General features: G+C 36.2%; 1 protein-coding gene across 1 annotated transcript in view; it reads left to right on the top strand.

The window, feature by feature from the left end:
* Positions 1-16,026, top strand: part of LOC134546175 (uncharacterized) — a 50,276-nt gene extending 34,250 nt beyond the window's left edge. The window contains exon 8 of the mRNA XM_063388762.1: positions 15,162-16,026. Within this exon, the coding sequence (XP_063244832.1) occupies positions 15,162-15,452 (291 nt within the window). The 3' untranslated portion in view covers positions 15,453-16,026. The remainder of the gene's footprint in view (positions 1-15,161) is intronic.
* The last annotated feature ends 3,355 nt before the right edge of the window (positions 16,027-19,381 follow it).

The raw sequence follows: 19,381 nt of genomic DNA, 5'->3' as shown, positions 1-19,381 counted from the left end.
CTCGAGCAACGAGCCTACCACCATGCGTAGATGATGCAGCTGCATGACGTAACTGTCCATTCACAACACAGCTCTTACATACAAGGACACAATCCCATATAAAATACATTACCTATCATTGAGGGAGTTTCTGTGAGAAACAACAATCACAATAAAATTAGTCCTTTCTTTTTGGCTGGCACAAAAACCTGATAAATTTACTGCTTCTCATGGGAGCTAACACCTGCCGATTTTCTCAGCATAAGAAATTCTTATGGAAAGCACTAGAACGTCTCAGTAACTGATCAACTTTCTGTAAAATTGGTGTCACTGTGTCGCGCATAAGTCTCTCGTTCTTTCTTTTACCAAAAAAAAAAACCTGATGTTCGAAATAAACACCCTATTAAATGCACACATAAAAATATAGATATAAAATAACATTTAAATGAAATGAAATTTTTAAACACGAGATTGCAACAAATAACGTGAAGTAGGGATGTACCGATTCAAATCCCGATTAACTGTAATCGCCCGATAATAGAGAATCGGTAATTAATCTTAATCTGCCATATTTCAACCGATTATTTAGACAAAGTTGTCAACATTTTCTCATTATATTTATCATAGTTATCTCTTAGCATTATAAGAAAAACATGCCAATGATGCTAATATATTCTTTTAACGGTAAATAGTAAACTTTTTTAAGTTTAATTCATGAAACACCGTTCAGACTGTAGGCCTACACACGCGTTGAAAGTTTCAGAATCTTCGTCGTCTAATAAATTAAATATACTCTTATTTTATTCAATTCACGATTTTCTTCTAGCATGTTTTTTTATTTTTATTACTTATTAACCTGCAATTGGGCTTTCACCCGGTGGCAAGAACTCCCACTCACTCCCCTCTCCCCCCCCCTCCATCAGCTTTCTCCTCAGCTCCCTCCCATCCCTGACCTCCACCATTTCCTCCCCCAGCCCATTCCACTCCCTCCCCGTCCTCACCAGGAAGGTGTTCCGCCCTCTCTCTGTCCGCCTCCACACCCTCTGGAGCTTACATCTGTGGTCTCTTCGTCCTCTGTACTCCCCTCTATGTACTTTGCTTCCCAATTGCCCCCATCCCCCTTCCCCCTTCAGCACCTTGAACATCCTGACCAACCTTTCCACTCTTCTTCTCCTCTGTAACGTTTCCCACCCCAACTCCTTAATCATTTCCGTTGGGCTATGCAGTTTCCCATCCTGCCCCTCCCTCCTTCTCCACATTCCCATCACCCACCTAGCCGCTCTGCGCTGCACCCCTTCCAGCTCCTTCACCTCAGTCACCAGGTAGGGGTCCCAGACCGCCGCCGCATACTCCAACATTGGCCTGACCAATGTGGAGTATGCCTTCTCCTTTGTCCTCCTCCCAGCTCCCTGCAGGGTCCTACCAAGCAACCCCAGCGCCTGCCTTCCCCTCCTGACCACCCCCTCTATGTGCTCCGCCCATCCTAGGTCATTTTTCAGTGTCACCCCCAGGTACTTATATCCTGCTGCCTCTCTTATCTCCTGCCCCTTCCAGTAATATACATTTCGTGTGACTTTCCTCCTCTTTGTAAATCTGACAACTTTTGTCTTACCAACATTCAAGGACATTCCATTTTTCTCCGTCCATTGCTCCAACCTTATCAAGTCCTCTGCTAAACATCCCCCTTCCCCCACAACCTCATACACTACACAGTCATCTGCAAATAGCCTCCATCTGGCTTTCATGCCCTCCCCCAGATCGTTTATCATAATTGTGAACAACAGAGGCCCCAGCACACTCCCCTGTGGCACCCCCGACGTCACTTCCCCCTCCTCGGAGCTTTCCTCACCCACTCTCACTCTTTGTCTTCTATTCCTCAGGAAATCACCCACCCAGTTTACCACCCTTCCATCCCTCACCAGCAACTCAACCTTTTCCATTAACCTCCTATGGGGGACCTTATCAAACGCCTTTTCAAAATCTATAAAGATTGCATCTATCTGCTTCCCCCCGTCCACCGCTTCCACCAGGTCTTCCAACAGCCCAGCCATCTGGGTCTCGCATGAAAACCCCATCCTGAATCCATGCTGCCTGTTATCCACCCACCCCAGATCTTCCATTTCCCCCTTTACGTACCTTCCTACCAACCTCTCCATCACTTTTCCTACACAGGACGTCAAACTGACCGGCCTGTAACTTCCTGGCTCCGCCTTATCATTTCCCCCCTTGTAGATGGGAACTACCACTGCCTCCTTCCATTCCATTGGTAGTTTCCCCTCCTCCAGAGACTGCTTGAAAACCTCCAACAGGTACTTCCCAATCTCCCTATCACCCAACTTCAAATGACTATTCCCTATACCATCTGGCCCAGCTGCCTTTCTCCCTTTCAACCTCCTGATCACCTTAATTACATCTGTCAGTCGCAGCTCAAAGGCCTTCCTGCCCATTAAACTGTCGTCCTCTTTACCCTCCCATGCCTCCCCCTTTGTAAATACTGCCAGATATTGCTCCTGCAGTAAGTCTGCCTTTTCCCTGTCCTCTGTATATTCCTGCCCCCCTCCTCCTCTGAGAACCCCTATTCCCTCCTCACCCTTCACTCTTCTTATGTATCTGTAGAGCTCCGTCCCATTTACCGTCCCCCCTTCCCCCATCAGCTGTTCCATGTAAGCATCCCTTGCTTCCCGCGATTTCCTCCCTAGTTCCTTCCCAAGCGCCTTCATTTCCGCCTCTATCTCCTCTCCCCCAAGCTTCCTTGCCCTCGCATGCAGCCTCCTACATTTCCTTTTCAACACTTTCAACTCCCTTCCATAGTAGGGAGGGTCACCTCCTTGGCCTACCCTCCTCTGAGGTACAAAACGTGTAGCCATCTGCAGCAGAATATTTCTTAAGGCAGCCCATCTACCTTCGAGGTCCTCTATATCTACCCATCTACTGTATTCCCCCTTCAGGAATGCCTCTGCCCCCACTCTATCATCCTTACCCCAACAGTTTACCACGTTTCCCCTCCTTACCCTTTTCTCCCTCCAGCCCACGTCTAACTCCACTACTGGGATCCTGTGGTCACTGATGCCCTCCATTACCACACTTCCCCTGACCGCCTCCATTGGTCTCACAAGTACCACATCCAACAGGTTCCCGTCATCCTGCTCTCCTCTCCTGGCACCTTTTCTGGTGCTTTCAGTCACCACCTGCTCCAGTCCTCTGTTTGCCAGTTGAGATGCCCATCTCTGTTCCCTTGACCCCATCCCCTCCGGCCCCTTTTCCCATGCCACCCCTGGCATGTTCAGATCCCCCGCCACTATCACCCACTTGCCTTCCCCTAGCATGTCCAACCTGTCCTGCACCTCCCGTATGGCTTCATCCCCTTGCCCTGGTGGCCGGTACACCGCAATCAGCCGTACATTTTTCTCTCCTACCTGGAACTGCATCTCCAATAACTCCGCTCTCCCCCCAACCCATACAACCCTACCACAGAGTCCCTCTCACATGCACACCATTACCCCTCCTCCATTCCTGTTTCTGTCCCTTCTAAATATTTCAAAGTGTGCTCTCTTCAGTTCCCCATCTCTAATTTCCTCGTCCAACCATGTCTCCACCGCTACAATGATATCCGCCCCATAGGCTTCCACCCTGCCCCAGAACTCCTCCACCTTCTTATATATACTTCTACAGTTTATAACTGCGACTTTTACATATTGGCATTTTCCCCCTTGCGCCTCTGTCCCTTCCGCCCTGATACGAGTACCCCTTCCCCTTAGAACCCCGATTTCCAGCACTCTTGCAGCCCTATCCAACTCCACCCCCCTCTTTCCTCCTTCCTCGCTCCCCGTCCAACCAATCTGAGTTTTGTTGACTTTAGCTGTCACCTCCTCCCTAGCATTGCTATCAGCACTATATTCACAATCACCCCCCTTCTCTCCACCTTCCTCACTATCTAGTTGCTATCTTCTTCCCTGCTGCTCAAACCTTGCCCTTTCCAAATGGCCAGAAGTCTCCCTTCCTAGCAGGTCTCCTAGCATCCATTTTCCCCTCTCTGTTAGGTGAACCTGATCCCTGCCCACATGTATGGCTAGTATTTCCATTATTGTTAGCTCCATGCATCAAACGACTGCTTTGAGTGCCGCTTGTAATAAAATACAACACATAAAACAGTATAAAACACAATAATATTATTTGAATAGCATCATCACAAAATCTCCATTTTACGTTTAGGTTACGCACGTCATGGGTTATGTGATGAACAAAAACAATTTGGCCAACTTATCTCACTTAATCGGAATTTCCATTGTATACGTGAACCTTTTTCTATTATTTTTTATTATGATTGATGTCGCTGTAATAACGAGAAGTCTTCTTTACTTTTTATTTTTACCGTATATTAACAAATATTTAACCAGGAATAAAAGTTCACGATTGCGATAGTTGGTGGTCGGTTGTAGGAATATTTCTCTTTGCGAACAAAATTAACTTTTCGAATATTGGTAATGTCTGTGTTAGTGAAGACGACTCGGCGACTGTATATTGTTTTATTGTTTAACTAATGCTAAGGTTAATTCTACTACAGGTTGGGAAGATCAATGTTATAAGTTTGGCACACTATTTGGTTTCTCCGCCAGGTAGCAGTAGTGTTCCATGAGGTGGTCACTTTCATCTATTTCAATGTATTTAAATGGGCCGTTTGCATTTTTCAAAGTGAAATAACAATATATGTAAAACTTGTCAGTTCGTTTTGAATTTAAAATTAGGATAGCTTAACTTTCATCTCTAAGTAGTTTTTAATTTAGTTTTTCAATATGCCTAAGTGTTGTTTTGTGCCCGGTTGCAAAACTGGATGTTGTAGAAAGTACGACGCAAGCATTAAAAAGTATTTAAGGCTCCTGCAGACGAAAAAATAAGAGAATTATGGAACAGAAAGATCCCAATGAGTGATAGAGACTTGAGGAAAGCTGATTATGTTTGTGAAATTAATTTCGAGGTTCGTGAAAATAAATAGTATATCCTAACCAATTCCATCCCGACTTCCAGCTTGATAGTCACGTTAGGCTCTGTAGTAGAGAGGATGAGTTCGTTGGTATCAAACCAGATATAAAAATGGTATTACAACATGCATTTGATATTTTTGTTTATGTTAAGGTTCGTGTTCGTTTCTGTATCATTATTAAAAAAAACTTCAGGTTATATCTTTTGTATGCCAATAACCCCAAAATTAAAAAAAAAAAAAAAATTGGCATTCATATTTTCAGTACGTTTTGGGCTGTTGTTAATTGTAATAGGTACTTTAAATATCAACATTTATTCACCTATTAATTAATTAAAAAATTTTCAAATAGCCTTCTAGTTTGCTATAATACTACTTACCATAAGTAATATTTCTTTCGTTTCAATTTTCATTCAGGTTATCATTTTGCTCAAGGATTCCAATCTGTTGACTATATTTAACACATTTTTTTAGATAACCAATTAGATCAAAATATTCCAATTGAAAAAGTTTTCACCAGAACTGCATGTGTGTTAATTTAAATTTAAATGCAATTGCACTTACTAGAGAAAGTTAACAGCACTTTGAAACTTTGTTGGCATTAATAACAATTCAGTCTAAATTGTTGCTCAATCTTCCAATAGACACAACACAGAGAACATACACTGTGTATTAAGGAACGTAAAAAAACACATTGTGGAAGCCAGATGTCCCAAGATGATATATTTATAGACCTGTACAATTTCATTTCACAACTAGGAAAATCTAAATGCACGTGACTTAGTACACAAGATCCTCAGTTTAATATAAAGTAGGAAAAATAGATTTAACGAGTGAGGTCATATAAAATAGTAATTGGGTAGAGGGGCTGGGGAAATCCGGGAGATAGGCTGACCCGAGGGGTGTACAGAGGGAGCAGGGATCACCAGTGCAAGACCCAGAGGGAGTGGAGACGAACTGAACCAGGAAAGCAGGTGTTTCTGGTGAGGACAGGGCGAGAGTGGAATGGGCTTGAGGGAAGGGTACTGAATGGGAGAGGAGGGACGGACTTCAGAAATTGGTAGAGTGAGCTAGAGGGGAGCTCCTTGCCAACAGGTGAAAGCCCAACCACAAGTGTATAAAGATAATAATATAATACCCAACTACCCTGAGTTTGCTCCAACCAACTGAAAAGTATATCAATGTGTGCTGTAAGTACATTATTTAATATTTAAATTCTAATGAAGCCAATGACTATTTGAAGCTCATTCAAAATCCCTTTCTTATTACCTTAATTGCATTTTGATTTTAAATATTATTTGGGTTTAAATAAATTCATGCGAAAAATATTGATGAACAAAAAGCACAGTTGATTTACAGAAAACACACATATATATATATATATATATATATATGAATGAAGTGATTTGAATAGTTCCAAACTTACAATACAAAATGAGATAACTGTTTAATTTTTGTTAGGGTGACTGTAATGTTACTCAACATTTATAGTTTTACTTATATTTTAACACAAATGAGGGCTTATTATTGTGGATTGTGTTGAAAACGAGAAAATCCATTAAAAACCACTTAGCTCGAACAATAATGTGCTCAAATTCAAAGATGCACAGTTTTTAAAGAGCACAAAGTGTTACAGGACATGAAGTGGCATGTGGCATACATGTTGAACACAGCTGTTATTACAGCTGCAATGTCAAGTAATTAGCAACTATGTATACACATTTCAGGAACAAATGATATTAAGAAATTATGTTCACAAAGTTAAAGGTGATACCATCAAGATACCAAGAGGTAAAATAACTTTAACATAATCTGCAGTGCCAACTATTTTTCCAAACTTGCCTCCATACTTGACACAGCGCAAGACATACAGAAGAAAACTAGAGATGAGTGCAAGTTCATTTTTGAATCAAACACAATACTTGCTGCAGTTATGACCATTTAAATTTAAAATTTCAAAGTAACCAAAATCTCATTTAAAACCATTTACAGTTGATGGCATTTTTACTTTTAATGAAATTTTTTTACCACACAGTACTCAGTGGTTTTCAAGATACCTAATTACTTGATTTTATGCTATAGCATAGCTGTGAATTTTGTGTGTGTGTGTTATGATAGTTTTATTGCATTAAGTCCTACAAAATATTTTTTTCTCTTCATGGCAGGGGAAATTAACTTACCTTTTTTTTTATTTCTCCACAATTTTTTGGCTCTTCAGGAACATTGGATCTGCTGTAAAACAATTATGGCAGCAAAGTGCTCTTTCATATCTTTTAAGTAAAACATAAAATTGAAAGAAATACATTTAAGTTTTATTATTAAAGGTATAGAATTGAGAATCGTAACATGAAATTCAGTTGTTCACTTAAAGACTTGACTATAATTGTCTGTTTAAAATTACCTTATTGCAGTATAATTTGCAATGTTTATTAAAACTTGGGCACCAGCGCAATTCAGAAGGAAAAAAAAATGATGAAATTCTTTAAAGATTTTGAGTGCATTACAATAGGAATAATAATAATTTTCAAAGTATTTGCTTTTCTATAAAACAAAACCTATTTGAGTTAATTTAATCACTGTTAAGTAAAACTTTAAGGGAATTTTAATTTCAATCTGAAAAATTAATTTACACTGGGCTTAGAAAATCCTATTTTATCACACAATGGTTTACACATACATACACACATCTTTAAAGAATACGCAAATGTAAATGAAGTCAAAACAATCTTCATTGGAATCTGTAATAGATCCAGTAGTTCGTAAAAGAAGGGATCATATTAAAAACTGTAGGTAAGTGTGATTAAAAAAAAATCATCTTGTGTTTTTATTAACTACTCAATTACCACCTCTGATTTGTTACTAATTGGAATACATTAGTTTTTGGCAATAATTTAAGTTATATCAGAAGCATAAAACAATGTATGAAACTAGGTAAACAGTGTACTATTATATTATTTTTTATTTATTTATTTGTATTCCATTGAGCCTTCTTTTTGGTAGAAACCATAAGGCTATGGAGCATGTCATTTACATATTTACAGTTATACATATACATACAGTTTTACATGTACACAGTTTTAAATACACATACATACTTAGTTTTACATACATATAACTTTGAAGTAAAACAAATAGTTATAAAAATTTTTCAGAATATTTATTGTTAGAAATATATAGCAAAATAATAATCATGTTTGAACATTCTTGTTAACAGAACATTGATAACAAAAATTCTGTCAATATTGCTCGCTTAGAGCCACGAAGTGCCAGCTCCCCAAGCACCACAAAAAACGAAAATGTGTGGCAGTGGCTAATATCAAGGTCTCTTGATAATGGTTGGGGCAGAAAAACAGAAAACGATGCTTCACTGACATATTTCTACTACCGAAAATCTGAGCAGAACAATGCAGATTTGTTAATTAAAGTTGTTTGGGAACGTGACAGTGCTCAGCCAAGTTTGTACATTTGCAATTGTAAAATAAATATGAGGAGGTTAAATTTTAACTATGTCCATACTACAGACAGCATTTTGTTACTTCTCAGAAAGTTGGAAATAATAGAGTTTTGCAAAGGGGTACATATCAAAGAAATAACCAGCATGAACTCACCTCAAGTGTCATTAAAAATATTAAGTAATGCAACAATATGCAATGGAATTTTGTTTAGTCCAAAATGTTGCTTTGTTTCAAATGAAGTTTTCCTACACTGCAAATGCTTCAAAACACGACTAATAAGTAAATCTAAAGTTCCACGAAGATGCTTTCTAACTAGAAATGTGAAGCGTTCGGTACTAAAAGAAAGATCTGCCATTACAATGATAAAACACTTACAAGGAAAAAACAAACAGCTTTCTACTACTGCTTTACAAGAGGCCATAAACAATTTGCCAGAAAAACAGCAAGAAGCTGTAAAACAGTGCTTTCATTCCTGTACGTTGCAGAAAAATTCTTTTAGTAAGAAATGGATACTGGAATGTATTCTTATGCGATGTAAGAGCCCTTCTTTGTACAAGCATATTCAAGAACAAAAAATTCTTTTTGTTCCCACAGTATGCACTATCAACACACACATCTGAGGTATAAAGGCAGAATGTGGCATTTCAGATTATATTCTGCAGTGCATTAAATGTAAACTGTAATCCTTGCTTATAAGAAAAGACACTATTGAACATCATGGTGTACTGCCGTTTGACGAAATAAGTTTAACACAACATTTGGATTTAAATTCAGTGTCTGGTACAATCACAGGGTTAGTGGATGTAGGTTCTAATACAACAGACACACAGTTCTCTCAGTATGCTGACCATGGTTTGGTCCTATTCTTTCGGCCATTTATTTGTAACTGGGGCCAGGTTGTTGGTCTGTATCTCACCAAAAATGCAGCCCCTGGCAATGTCCTTACAAATTTGGTTCTGGATGCTATTGTGAAACTAGATGCAGCTGGTCTGTTTGTAGACTGCGTAGTGTGTGATGGAGCAACAACAAACCGTTCAATGTGGAAAAAGTTTGGTATTGGCATAAAATATGAGAAGAACGTTTGTAATTCAGTTACCCACCCATGTAGTGACACAGGCGACAAAAAGTTATATTTCATTTCTGATGGTCCACACTTGTTTAAATGCATAAGAAACAGATGGCTTAAATCACGTGTATTTAAGGTTAGTTTTCAAATGTAAAAAAAAAATTGCTGACATTTCAATATGATTATTTGATTGTTAAAATCTGTTACGGAATTTGTTTCATTTAAGATCGGGATGGAAGCAGCATGCATGAACCACTTGGAACTTCTATTGAAGTATGACAGTAAAGCGGCAGGCCTAAGAATGGCCCCAAATTTAACATATAAACATGTGCAGCCAAAAAATTTCCAGAAAATGAGTGTTACTCTCATGAAGCAGGTAACTAAAAATTGCTGTACAAATTATGTAATTTCCATAATGCAGTTATTCATAATAAAATTTCCACACATCAAAATTTAAGCGATAATGGTACTTGTCATTGTTTTCTTTACCGACTAACTACCAGAGGCACTAATGAATTTATGAACACAATTTTCTTTTGCTTCCAAGAGCATTTTTGGGAATGAAATGGGAAATATGGGCTCGGCCAATTTATTCACATCCTGTGCACACAACACATTAAAAATTATTTTGTAAATTAAATATATATACTTGTTTTATTAAATAAGTACACAAAAATAATTTTATAGACAGCTTCTATTCATAAACTGCACTTAACAAAAATAAAGATTTTCCTGTATTGAAACATTAAAAATACTTAATGATTCTTTATTTCTTATGTAGACACTTCTTGGTTTCTTGGAGTATATTGACACGTGGGAATTATCCACCAAATATCAGCCAGAATTGTTTCTTTCACCATCAACAGCCTGTGGAATAAGAGTAATGATAACATCAATCATTGAGTTGTCACATACACTTAATTCTATTGGCTTTCGTTACCTTCTCACATCAAAGGTCAACCAAAACATATTGGAGGTATGTATTATTTAAAAAAAACATTCATTGCTGATTTTTTAAAGCAAATAATAGCTAATTAACTAATCCTTATGTGATGTCTATAGGAAAAGTTCAATATTGCAATTGGAATTTAATTTTTTTGCCTTATAAAATTTTCAATAACTATTTTTAAGACCTCAGAAAAAAATGTTATGAAATGCAGGAAAGTAATCAGTGTTGAAAATGAAAAATAGGGACAAATTTATGGACATATCAATTGTGGCATTCCTGCCTCTGAGCACCTGGCGACGACAGAGAGGGCAGGAGCAAGAGACACTACATGCCAAGGGACAAATTAATTCTAGTGCAGGCTTAGTAATACAAATACACATATTATTTCACTGATTTTTCAGCACAATTTGATATATTTAAAAACAATCAGCTAGTAATTTTAAAACGTGATAGTTACAATTGCTTATATTACTTCTCTAAAACATGTGTTTTGACTTCAGTGAAATTCCATTGAAACATAAAAAATACAGCTTTGGTACTTCATTATAAAAGTTCACAATTTTAAAACATATTACATGGATATAGAATTATATGTTTCAATTAAGTGTGGTACTTTGCAATGAGATTTCAATTTAATAAACAAATAATTAAATTGAGGCCATCACTTACAGCATAATAAATAAGTAAATTAAATATAAAAAATCCAACTTAAAACCTTTACACATATCTACATGGTGTATTCTCCACTCTTATGAAGGCAACCATGTGGTTGAAAATTTGAATTATTTTGTTTGTCCCGTTTCCATTTTAATAACTAATAGTTCTGCAACATACACATAAAACTAACCTAACCAATCATTCACTCCATTTCACAGTAATTTTAATGTAGCTAACCTAACGTTTCTACATGTTAAAACAGTATACTACAATAACATAATTTTTAAAAAATATGTCAAGAATTTTGATACTGTGAAAATGGTTGGTTAGGTTATATTTAGTAAGCTGCGTTTAAAATACTTAAATAGTGGGTGTGGACAGTTGGTTAGGTTGGTTACATTACAACGATTGAGATATTAAAATAGTCAGTTGAGTTAGGCTAACTACAAAAAAAAATAGTAAAATCGTTTAGTTAAGAACCGCCCCTTTAAACTACACATCCAATGGCATTGATCTAATTATTTAATTTTTTTAATTGAATATATTTTCCATCCTGCTTCACATAGTGCTTGAAGATTAAGCACAAAAGGAACAACCATTTACCTACCACATTTTATCCCTATTTCAAATTTCTAAACAAGCACAAATGCTGCAAGTAGATGGGTGCACCATACAAGCTCACTACACTCATAGTTTTGAAAACCAAATTTCACAGTGAAGCGATGAAAAGTTGAAAAAACAATTATTTTTCTCTTAAATATCTTAGTAAATCACCAACGTTTTGTGTCCGTAAATTTTAAATTCGGACTTGCTGTAACTGATAATGGAATATGGTATGTAAATTGTATTAGTGGCATGAATCAAAATTACGTTAAGCTTGGAAAGACTGTCGCATATCCCGAGAAATCAGTCGAATAATAACCAAGTGAAAGGTTGTTTATGTTATGCTTGCTATATTAACAAGTAAATCTGTAATTGAAGTACAAAGCTTACCTGCAGGTAAACTGAAGTAAGGTAAAGTGAGGTCATGACCTCAACTTCACTTTAGTTATTATTCGCCTAATTTCCATTAATCCGAGAATCAACAACGTTCAAAAACTAAATAGTATAGATACTGTGACATCAAACCGATAAAAACACAAACAAGCACATCTTTTTTTCATCCAGACATAACTTACCTCAAATATTTGCTTACCTTCATATGCAGATTGCTCGCGGCGAAACATAAACGCAGTATAGCTTTTATTTACGTACCCAAAAGGCACAAAGTTGTGAAATTTACACGTTCTTAACGGAAGACTTGTTCAATATAATTCTTGCAAACAAAAGGCACATAACTAAATACCATACCGACTATTTTATTTGACTTCAATGCGGTTTTCTCACGTTCACCCTCATGGCAGTGTGTAAAATGTTACCCTTTCGCTACGCCAGCGCACCTAGCGGCAGAATTTTTCCCTGTGCCAAACTCGCCCATAAGAAAACCCGTTTTCTTCCTAACCTGTAGTAGAATTAACCTTACTAATGCACGTCCATACATTACGTAAACGGAGTGACGAATTCTTTGATCAAATATTACAGTATATTTTGCTAAGTTTTCTATTTGTTGGCATTTACCAAAATAAATATTTGTTAAGAGCTGTTATACAGTGCATTCACTATTTAATGTTGCATAATAATCATGGGTATGCTAGTCGCAGTGCTGTGTGGAAATATTTTTTTTTAGGATCCGGGCCGGACGATAAAAATGCAGTGTGTAAATATTGTTCTCAAAAAATTATCGCGTGGTGGAGTACATGGAAACAAAACGTCTTTCACTACAAGTAATATGTGGAGCCACACAAAGTCAATCAGCTTGTATTTCTTCACAAAAATCTAAAAGCTATAAACTATAGCTATTAATGTTATGTGCAATGCCTTAGCTAGCTTACCAAAATCTTAAATATTTATGTAAATAAAGATTATTTTGTCTGCATTCTATACATATGTATGTACACTTATGGTCCATGCCTCCATTACATCAATTTTAATCACAATGTTGTTCTCTTTGCTTTCTTTTTTAATTTATGTATGTAATAATCGGGCAAATATAATCGGTATTCTTAATCGGTTTGGAACATCGGCTGAATTTGAATTTTTTAGTGAATCGTTAATCGTAATCGGTAACCGGTTTTTCAATATCGGTACATTCCTAATCGTGAAGAATATTAAAAACGTAGTTAAATGGCTTATGTAAATAAAACAGCTAAATATCAGAAACTATTATAAAAATATTAACGACAATAAAATAATATACAATTACAAAACTTAAGTTACTGTGACCTTGAACCTATGTACTGTATTTACCTGCTTACGGAACACACATTTTGTACTGATTTTTAGTTTAAATAAATGTAGTTCTATCCTCATGCGAGTTATTCACTTTGGGTTAAAAAATATATACGTATTGCATTATATGGTTGAATGTATGTACATAAATAACTAACTTATGGTTGGTTTTTAATATAACCCTACGAGTAAGTATAATTTGTTAAATCAAAATATCTCAGCAGTAGTGTGAAGCTCTGTGAAGGGTGCAGTTATTGTAGGTCTGCCTTCTGCCCAGTCGGCATGGGTATCCTGCGCAGGGATGGCCTGGCAGGGCGGGAGAGGGTGGGGGGGTTCTAAACATAGACCCGCCAGAGAGTGTGCATGTGTGTGAGGCCATGTGGCAGTGTTGACAGTTCTCCCTCCCTCTCATTGTTGCAAATGTCCCGTGAACTGGCACCTTAAGCAATTAACATTTCTATATTGACAGGTGTTAATGATGCAATTGTGCTCAGACATTATTGTTTTTGCATGATATTTCCCATGCTTCCAAATGAACATTCCATGACAAAACTGCATCCATCGTTGGTGTTTATAGTAGAACACCTTTTGTATTCCTCCAGCTCCGCAAAAGTTTGCCTGTAATTAAAGTGCTAGTTTTTATAGAAGGAACTGTCAAAGAGTAGCTTGCCGCCTCTTCTCTCTCTGTGGCAAAGGAATGTGTTAAAAAAAAACAGCAGACAAAATGGAAACAAGGGTATTAAAAAAAGCAGTCTTCTCCTTTGTCTTTTTGTTAGGTAGAGCGGGAATTGGTGGGTTGGTAAATATTGTGAAGGAAGGGTGTGAGATGTGGGGTATCAAACACCCTCATGTAGTAAACAGACAAAGAAGAACAGAGGATCAACACCAGTGCTGTATTTCTTACACACCAATAATTTGAGACACGGAATAAAAAGACTTCACTTGTATCCATGGAACTCTAGTGAAGACAGGTCAGTGGTGCAACCTTTATTAGAGGGTAACCCTTACAATGAAATTTTTTTTTTTCTTTGCCCAAAATTATAAAGTCGACCCATACACAGGGGCGACCTTTCTGCAGGTGAATACAGGTAAACATTATGTCATAAAAATACCCTGTAAAATTTGCGTAGGGATTGGCCTGTAAAGCCACACACTGCCTGTACTATATTGTGCATTATTACTTGTACAGTAAAAGCATTTACTTTTAAAACAGTCTGATTGTTGCAAAATAATGGAACATTCAGTACTTTTTTTTTTCCATCAAACTATACAATGCTCCGACCTAATCATCTGTACCTATTTTGGTTTTTTTAAGTTTTTCAGCTATCTTAATATGTTAATTTTTCCAGAAGCATGCTCAAGTTATTACATAAATTATTTCATTTTTTTTCTAGCATTTGTTGTAAAATCAGGTATTCATAATCTTTCTATGAGATAGTTGGATCTTAAATATTAATTTCATAAAGTATTGTGGGCCACAGGCTGCCATCAAGGAGTTCCAGGTTTGGATCCCAGTGGCATCAAACTTGTAATTTGAGCCAATAGGAAATTTGGGACAGTTGCTTTGAACCTGTGAGTTTTCTTGGGGTATTTCCACATGCTCCACCAATGCATTTGGTTGCTGCACCCTATTGCACACTTTGAGAACCATCAGACTAGATGAATGGAAGTGGAATGTCTCTTCAGTCAAACTTATAATCTACCTAATTGTTGAATGATGTAATGCAGAATGGTGTTTCGTGCTTACAGAACTTTGTGTTGCCCATCATCGATGCAGGCACCGTGGAGGCAGCTGTGCAAGTGTTTGAGAAGTGCACTCAGTTGCTCACGCTTCTGCCAGCTACGAAAGACGAGTCGACAGTGCTACAGTTCTCCAACGTCCTTGCGAAGATCATCTCGGTCGTGATGTGCTCCAATGATACATACGCACAAAGACTTACGGGAGCAATCGACAAGCTGCATGACGGAGAGTTGAAACAAGTTCTGACCATGAAACTGCAAGTGCGTCACGTAGACTCGGACATCTCGGATGTGGATTAAGTTTTGTGATTTTGAAAAGTTTGCAAGAACTAGTATCATTTGTGGTAAGATCAAATTTGGTAAAAATTTGGTTACATTATGGATTCAAACTAAACTATAATGAATTCAAAAATATTTTGTTGTTCAAGTTAAGGCCGTGTCCGAATTCAAGTACACTGTTACTAGTACTTGCAACCCCTCATACTTATCTTGCTCTGTGATGTACGAAAGCATCCTACTTTAATTTCTAGCCTCTACAAACTATATTAGATATTAGCCCGTTAACAAGTTATCATTAACATTTTTTCAACAAATAAATTTCTTTCCAACAAAAATTTTAACTTATGTTCATAATTTTGTACCAATTAAGAACCTCCTTTAAAAATATATTTTTTTTTCTTAAGTTATTATTTATTTTATATACACACACACACTCTCTCTCTCTCTCTCTCTCTCTCTCTCTCTCTCCCTCTCCCTCCTATCCTCTCCTCTCTCTCTCCTCTCTCTCTCTCTCTCTTCTCTCTCTCTCCTCTCTCTCTCCTCTCTCCTGTCTCCTCTCCTCTCTCCTCTCTCCTCTCTCCTCTCTCCTCTCTAATTATTCATTTCAGTCAATTTGTTGGTACCAGTAAAATATAAATTTAAAAGTCTTTAGATTAAATCAGAAGGCAAACAAAGAGGTTAGTTAGGATGGAGCATCAGATAATGTTTGGGGTGGGATGATGGGGAAAGTTGGGGCAAGGGGGAAGAGGGGGGGAAGTCTAGATGCAGAAAGGAGAACTAAGGAATATTTTTTTTCAAAGAGGAGAACAGTTCAGGGTATAAACTGACTGGTTATGAGAATGGAATAATGAAGTTTAGGAGAGAGTTAGTAACGAATGTGGTACAATGTGGGTGGAGGGTAAGAGAAAAGTAGGGTAGACTACTTGCCAACAGTCTTGTGGCCAGCAAGCAGAATCCAAATTCATCAAATATAATCTATAAAACACTTTTCAAAACAGCGATGATTCTTTTCCTGTAAGTACTTGAGAAATACACAGATACCTTTACTTGCATACCTGAATACTTTTTTTCTAGTTTGGAGAGCCCTTGTGATGTCACTTGCAGGGACAAGTACATATAAATAAGTACATATTTACTTCAGGTGAATTGGGACACGGCCTAATGTCTTGGCTGCTAACCCACCTAGTTGCCTGCTCGTTGATCATTATCATAATTAACATTACTAAAATAGTTGCTGATGATTGTCTTAAAAGGTTACTAAAGTGATACGTGCACTTCATAACAAATTTTGGTTTGACAAGAGAGATGGTGCAGGGAGTAAAATTTGCTCCTTGAGTTAGAAGATAGTAAGAAGGCATCTAGGTAGTAAGCAATGTAAATGTAATGAATGTAATGATATATTGTTCTGCAGTGGACAAATAAAACAAAGGAGTAGCACCTGCAACAGCCAGCCAGTGCTAGTGATGGAAAGAGATGAGGTGGCAGAATGGTACAGTGTTTATAGTATTAACTCAGCTTAAGTAGCAGGAAGGAAATAAATATTGTACGACTTAAAGCTGTTCTGAAACTTTTTCCAACACAATTAGAAAAAGTATGAAGAATGGTTTACAGCCTGATTTTTATAAATCTTTCTTGTGCATGTCATAATTTTATTACTTGTATTTATATTAATAAATTGTATACAAACTACAAAGGGAATATTGTATATCTGTACTCTTTAAAATTGTTGTGTTTCCTATTTGTAGTTGTACATTAATCAAATTGGAATTTTTCTTTCCCCTATGGTTCTTCAGTGAATGTAAGATATAAATTTTTTTCGCTAAACTGATATGTACTAGTAACTAGCTTAATCTGGAAAATATATATATAAAATACATACTATTCACAATTGCTGCATATAACGTAAATAATATTTTCTGCCTCTCTTTTCAAAATTTATTGAATGTTATAAATCTTTTTTTTTTGTTCATTGTAGCTTTTTTATGTAAAAATAATTATAGTCAATTGCATAAAATAATAAAATCTGACACTGTGGTCTCCACCCTAGCAGCTGTAAAGAAGTTTCACTTAAAAAAAATATGTAGTAACATACACCAGTACTTAACCGTAACTAATCAGGATATTGTACAACCTCAGCATACTATTAGTCTATAAGTTGGCAGTATTTTTTTTTCCTTCAAAATTTCTCCAAGTAGAGTTAAAATGTTGAACAAGTTTTTTTCATCCTAGGCATTGTTACTACCTATTTCTAACATAGGTATACCATCATGACTAGAATGCTCCAAAGTTAGGCTAGCCTAATTCTTTAAGATACTAGATCACTGTGGAAGTAGTGGTGTATTATATAAATTAAGAACTATGTAATGAGACTGCATTAAATGCATTTGTTATGAAGTTATGATTAACAGTGAGAAATGCATGTAAATACCAATATGTACTCTAGTGCACAAAATATTTATAAGATGGATGCAAAAATTCATTCAAACAAAAGTTAGTTAAATTCATGGTGCTAGAAACCTAATTATGAGACTGTTAGATTTTTACATAAAACTTTTCTGATAAATTTGTTTATAATGAAAACCATAAAAACTTGGTTTGAAAAATATTATATCATTTTGTTTATTATGTATGGTGAGTGTGCGATTAGGACCATTGACATAATACAACTCAACACACAGATAACTCTAAAAAAACTATCTACTATTTTGTCAACTCTTTCAAGTAACAATTAGAACTTACTTAAAATTTTATTCATTACACCATAAGCACAGACAATTTGAATATTTTATTTATTTATTTATTTATAAATTGTGACATGCACACCAACACTCTGAGGTCGGAGAAAAGATTACAGGGGTGTACACGGTGCAAAATCAAACAAAATACACAACGGACACCACAGACAAAGGACACAAAACAAAAAAATTAAAAAAAAAAAATTAATAAATTGAAAAATACAGAAAATTAGTGAATTTAGAATAATAGGAAATTTAGAATGCCAACAAACAAAGATACACAGTTTATTGAGTTGACTGCAAGTGCTACTAAATTAATTTACTAATTGGTTAAGCTTGTTACTATTAGGTCTAATCTATTATAATTGCTTATTAATTTAAAATTAATATAATTTTTTTTCTTGATTGTACAGAAAGTAGACGTAGGTCGACTATGATACTGGGGAACTCTTAAACCAGTATTATCTAAGATGTATTTACAATTGATTTTAGATGAATAAAAATTGGAAATAAAAAGATGGTCAAGGAGGGCACACCGATAAAAATGTGATGTTAATTCAGAAGGGGGAAATGATTTTTGAGTAATAAGTTTAATACATTTGTTTTGAATATTTTAAATTTTATCAATATCAGATGAATTAAGGTTGTTCCATATTACTGAATAATATTCTAATTTTGACCTATAAATGCTAAGAAAAGAGAAATAATGGAATCTGAATTAATGGCATTGTAAGTAATATATTTAATTAGGGCAAGTGTTCTTTGAGAACTAGAAATTAAAAATCTACATGTTGATGGAAAAAAATTTAGAATCAAGAAAAATTCCAAGATCTTTTAAAGCAGTCGTTTTTGGAATTAAATTATTTAATTTGTACTCATAGTTTATAGGAAAATATTTCCTAGTAAAGGAAATTATTTTTGTTTTATCATGATTAAGACGGACAAGATTTGATTTGCACCAAAGATTAACTGCCTTGATGTCGGATTGCAATAAAATGCAATCATTGACCGAGATGATTTTTGTACAGATTTTAAGATCATCTGCAAACAGAACACCAGTAGAGTGGGACAAGACATGTGTGATATTATCGATATATAGATTAAAAAGTAAAGGAGATAAAGTACCGCCCTGAGGAACACCTGAACAGGTATTGTGAAGAGTTGAATTACTGTTATTAATAGAGACAAAGAAACTTCTGTTACTGAAGTAACTCG

Source organism: Bacillus rossius, chromosome 1 (genome assembly GCF_032445375.1).
Source record: "Bacillus rossius redtenbacheri isolate Brsri chromosome 1, Brsri_v3, whole genome shotgun sequence".
NCBI classification, from domain to species: Eukaryota; Metazoa; Arthropoda; class Insecta; order Phasmatodea; family Bacillidae; genus Bacillus; species Bacillus rossius.
This window is presented reverse-complemented; position numbering and strand designations above follow the sequence as displayed.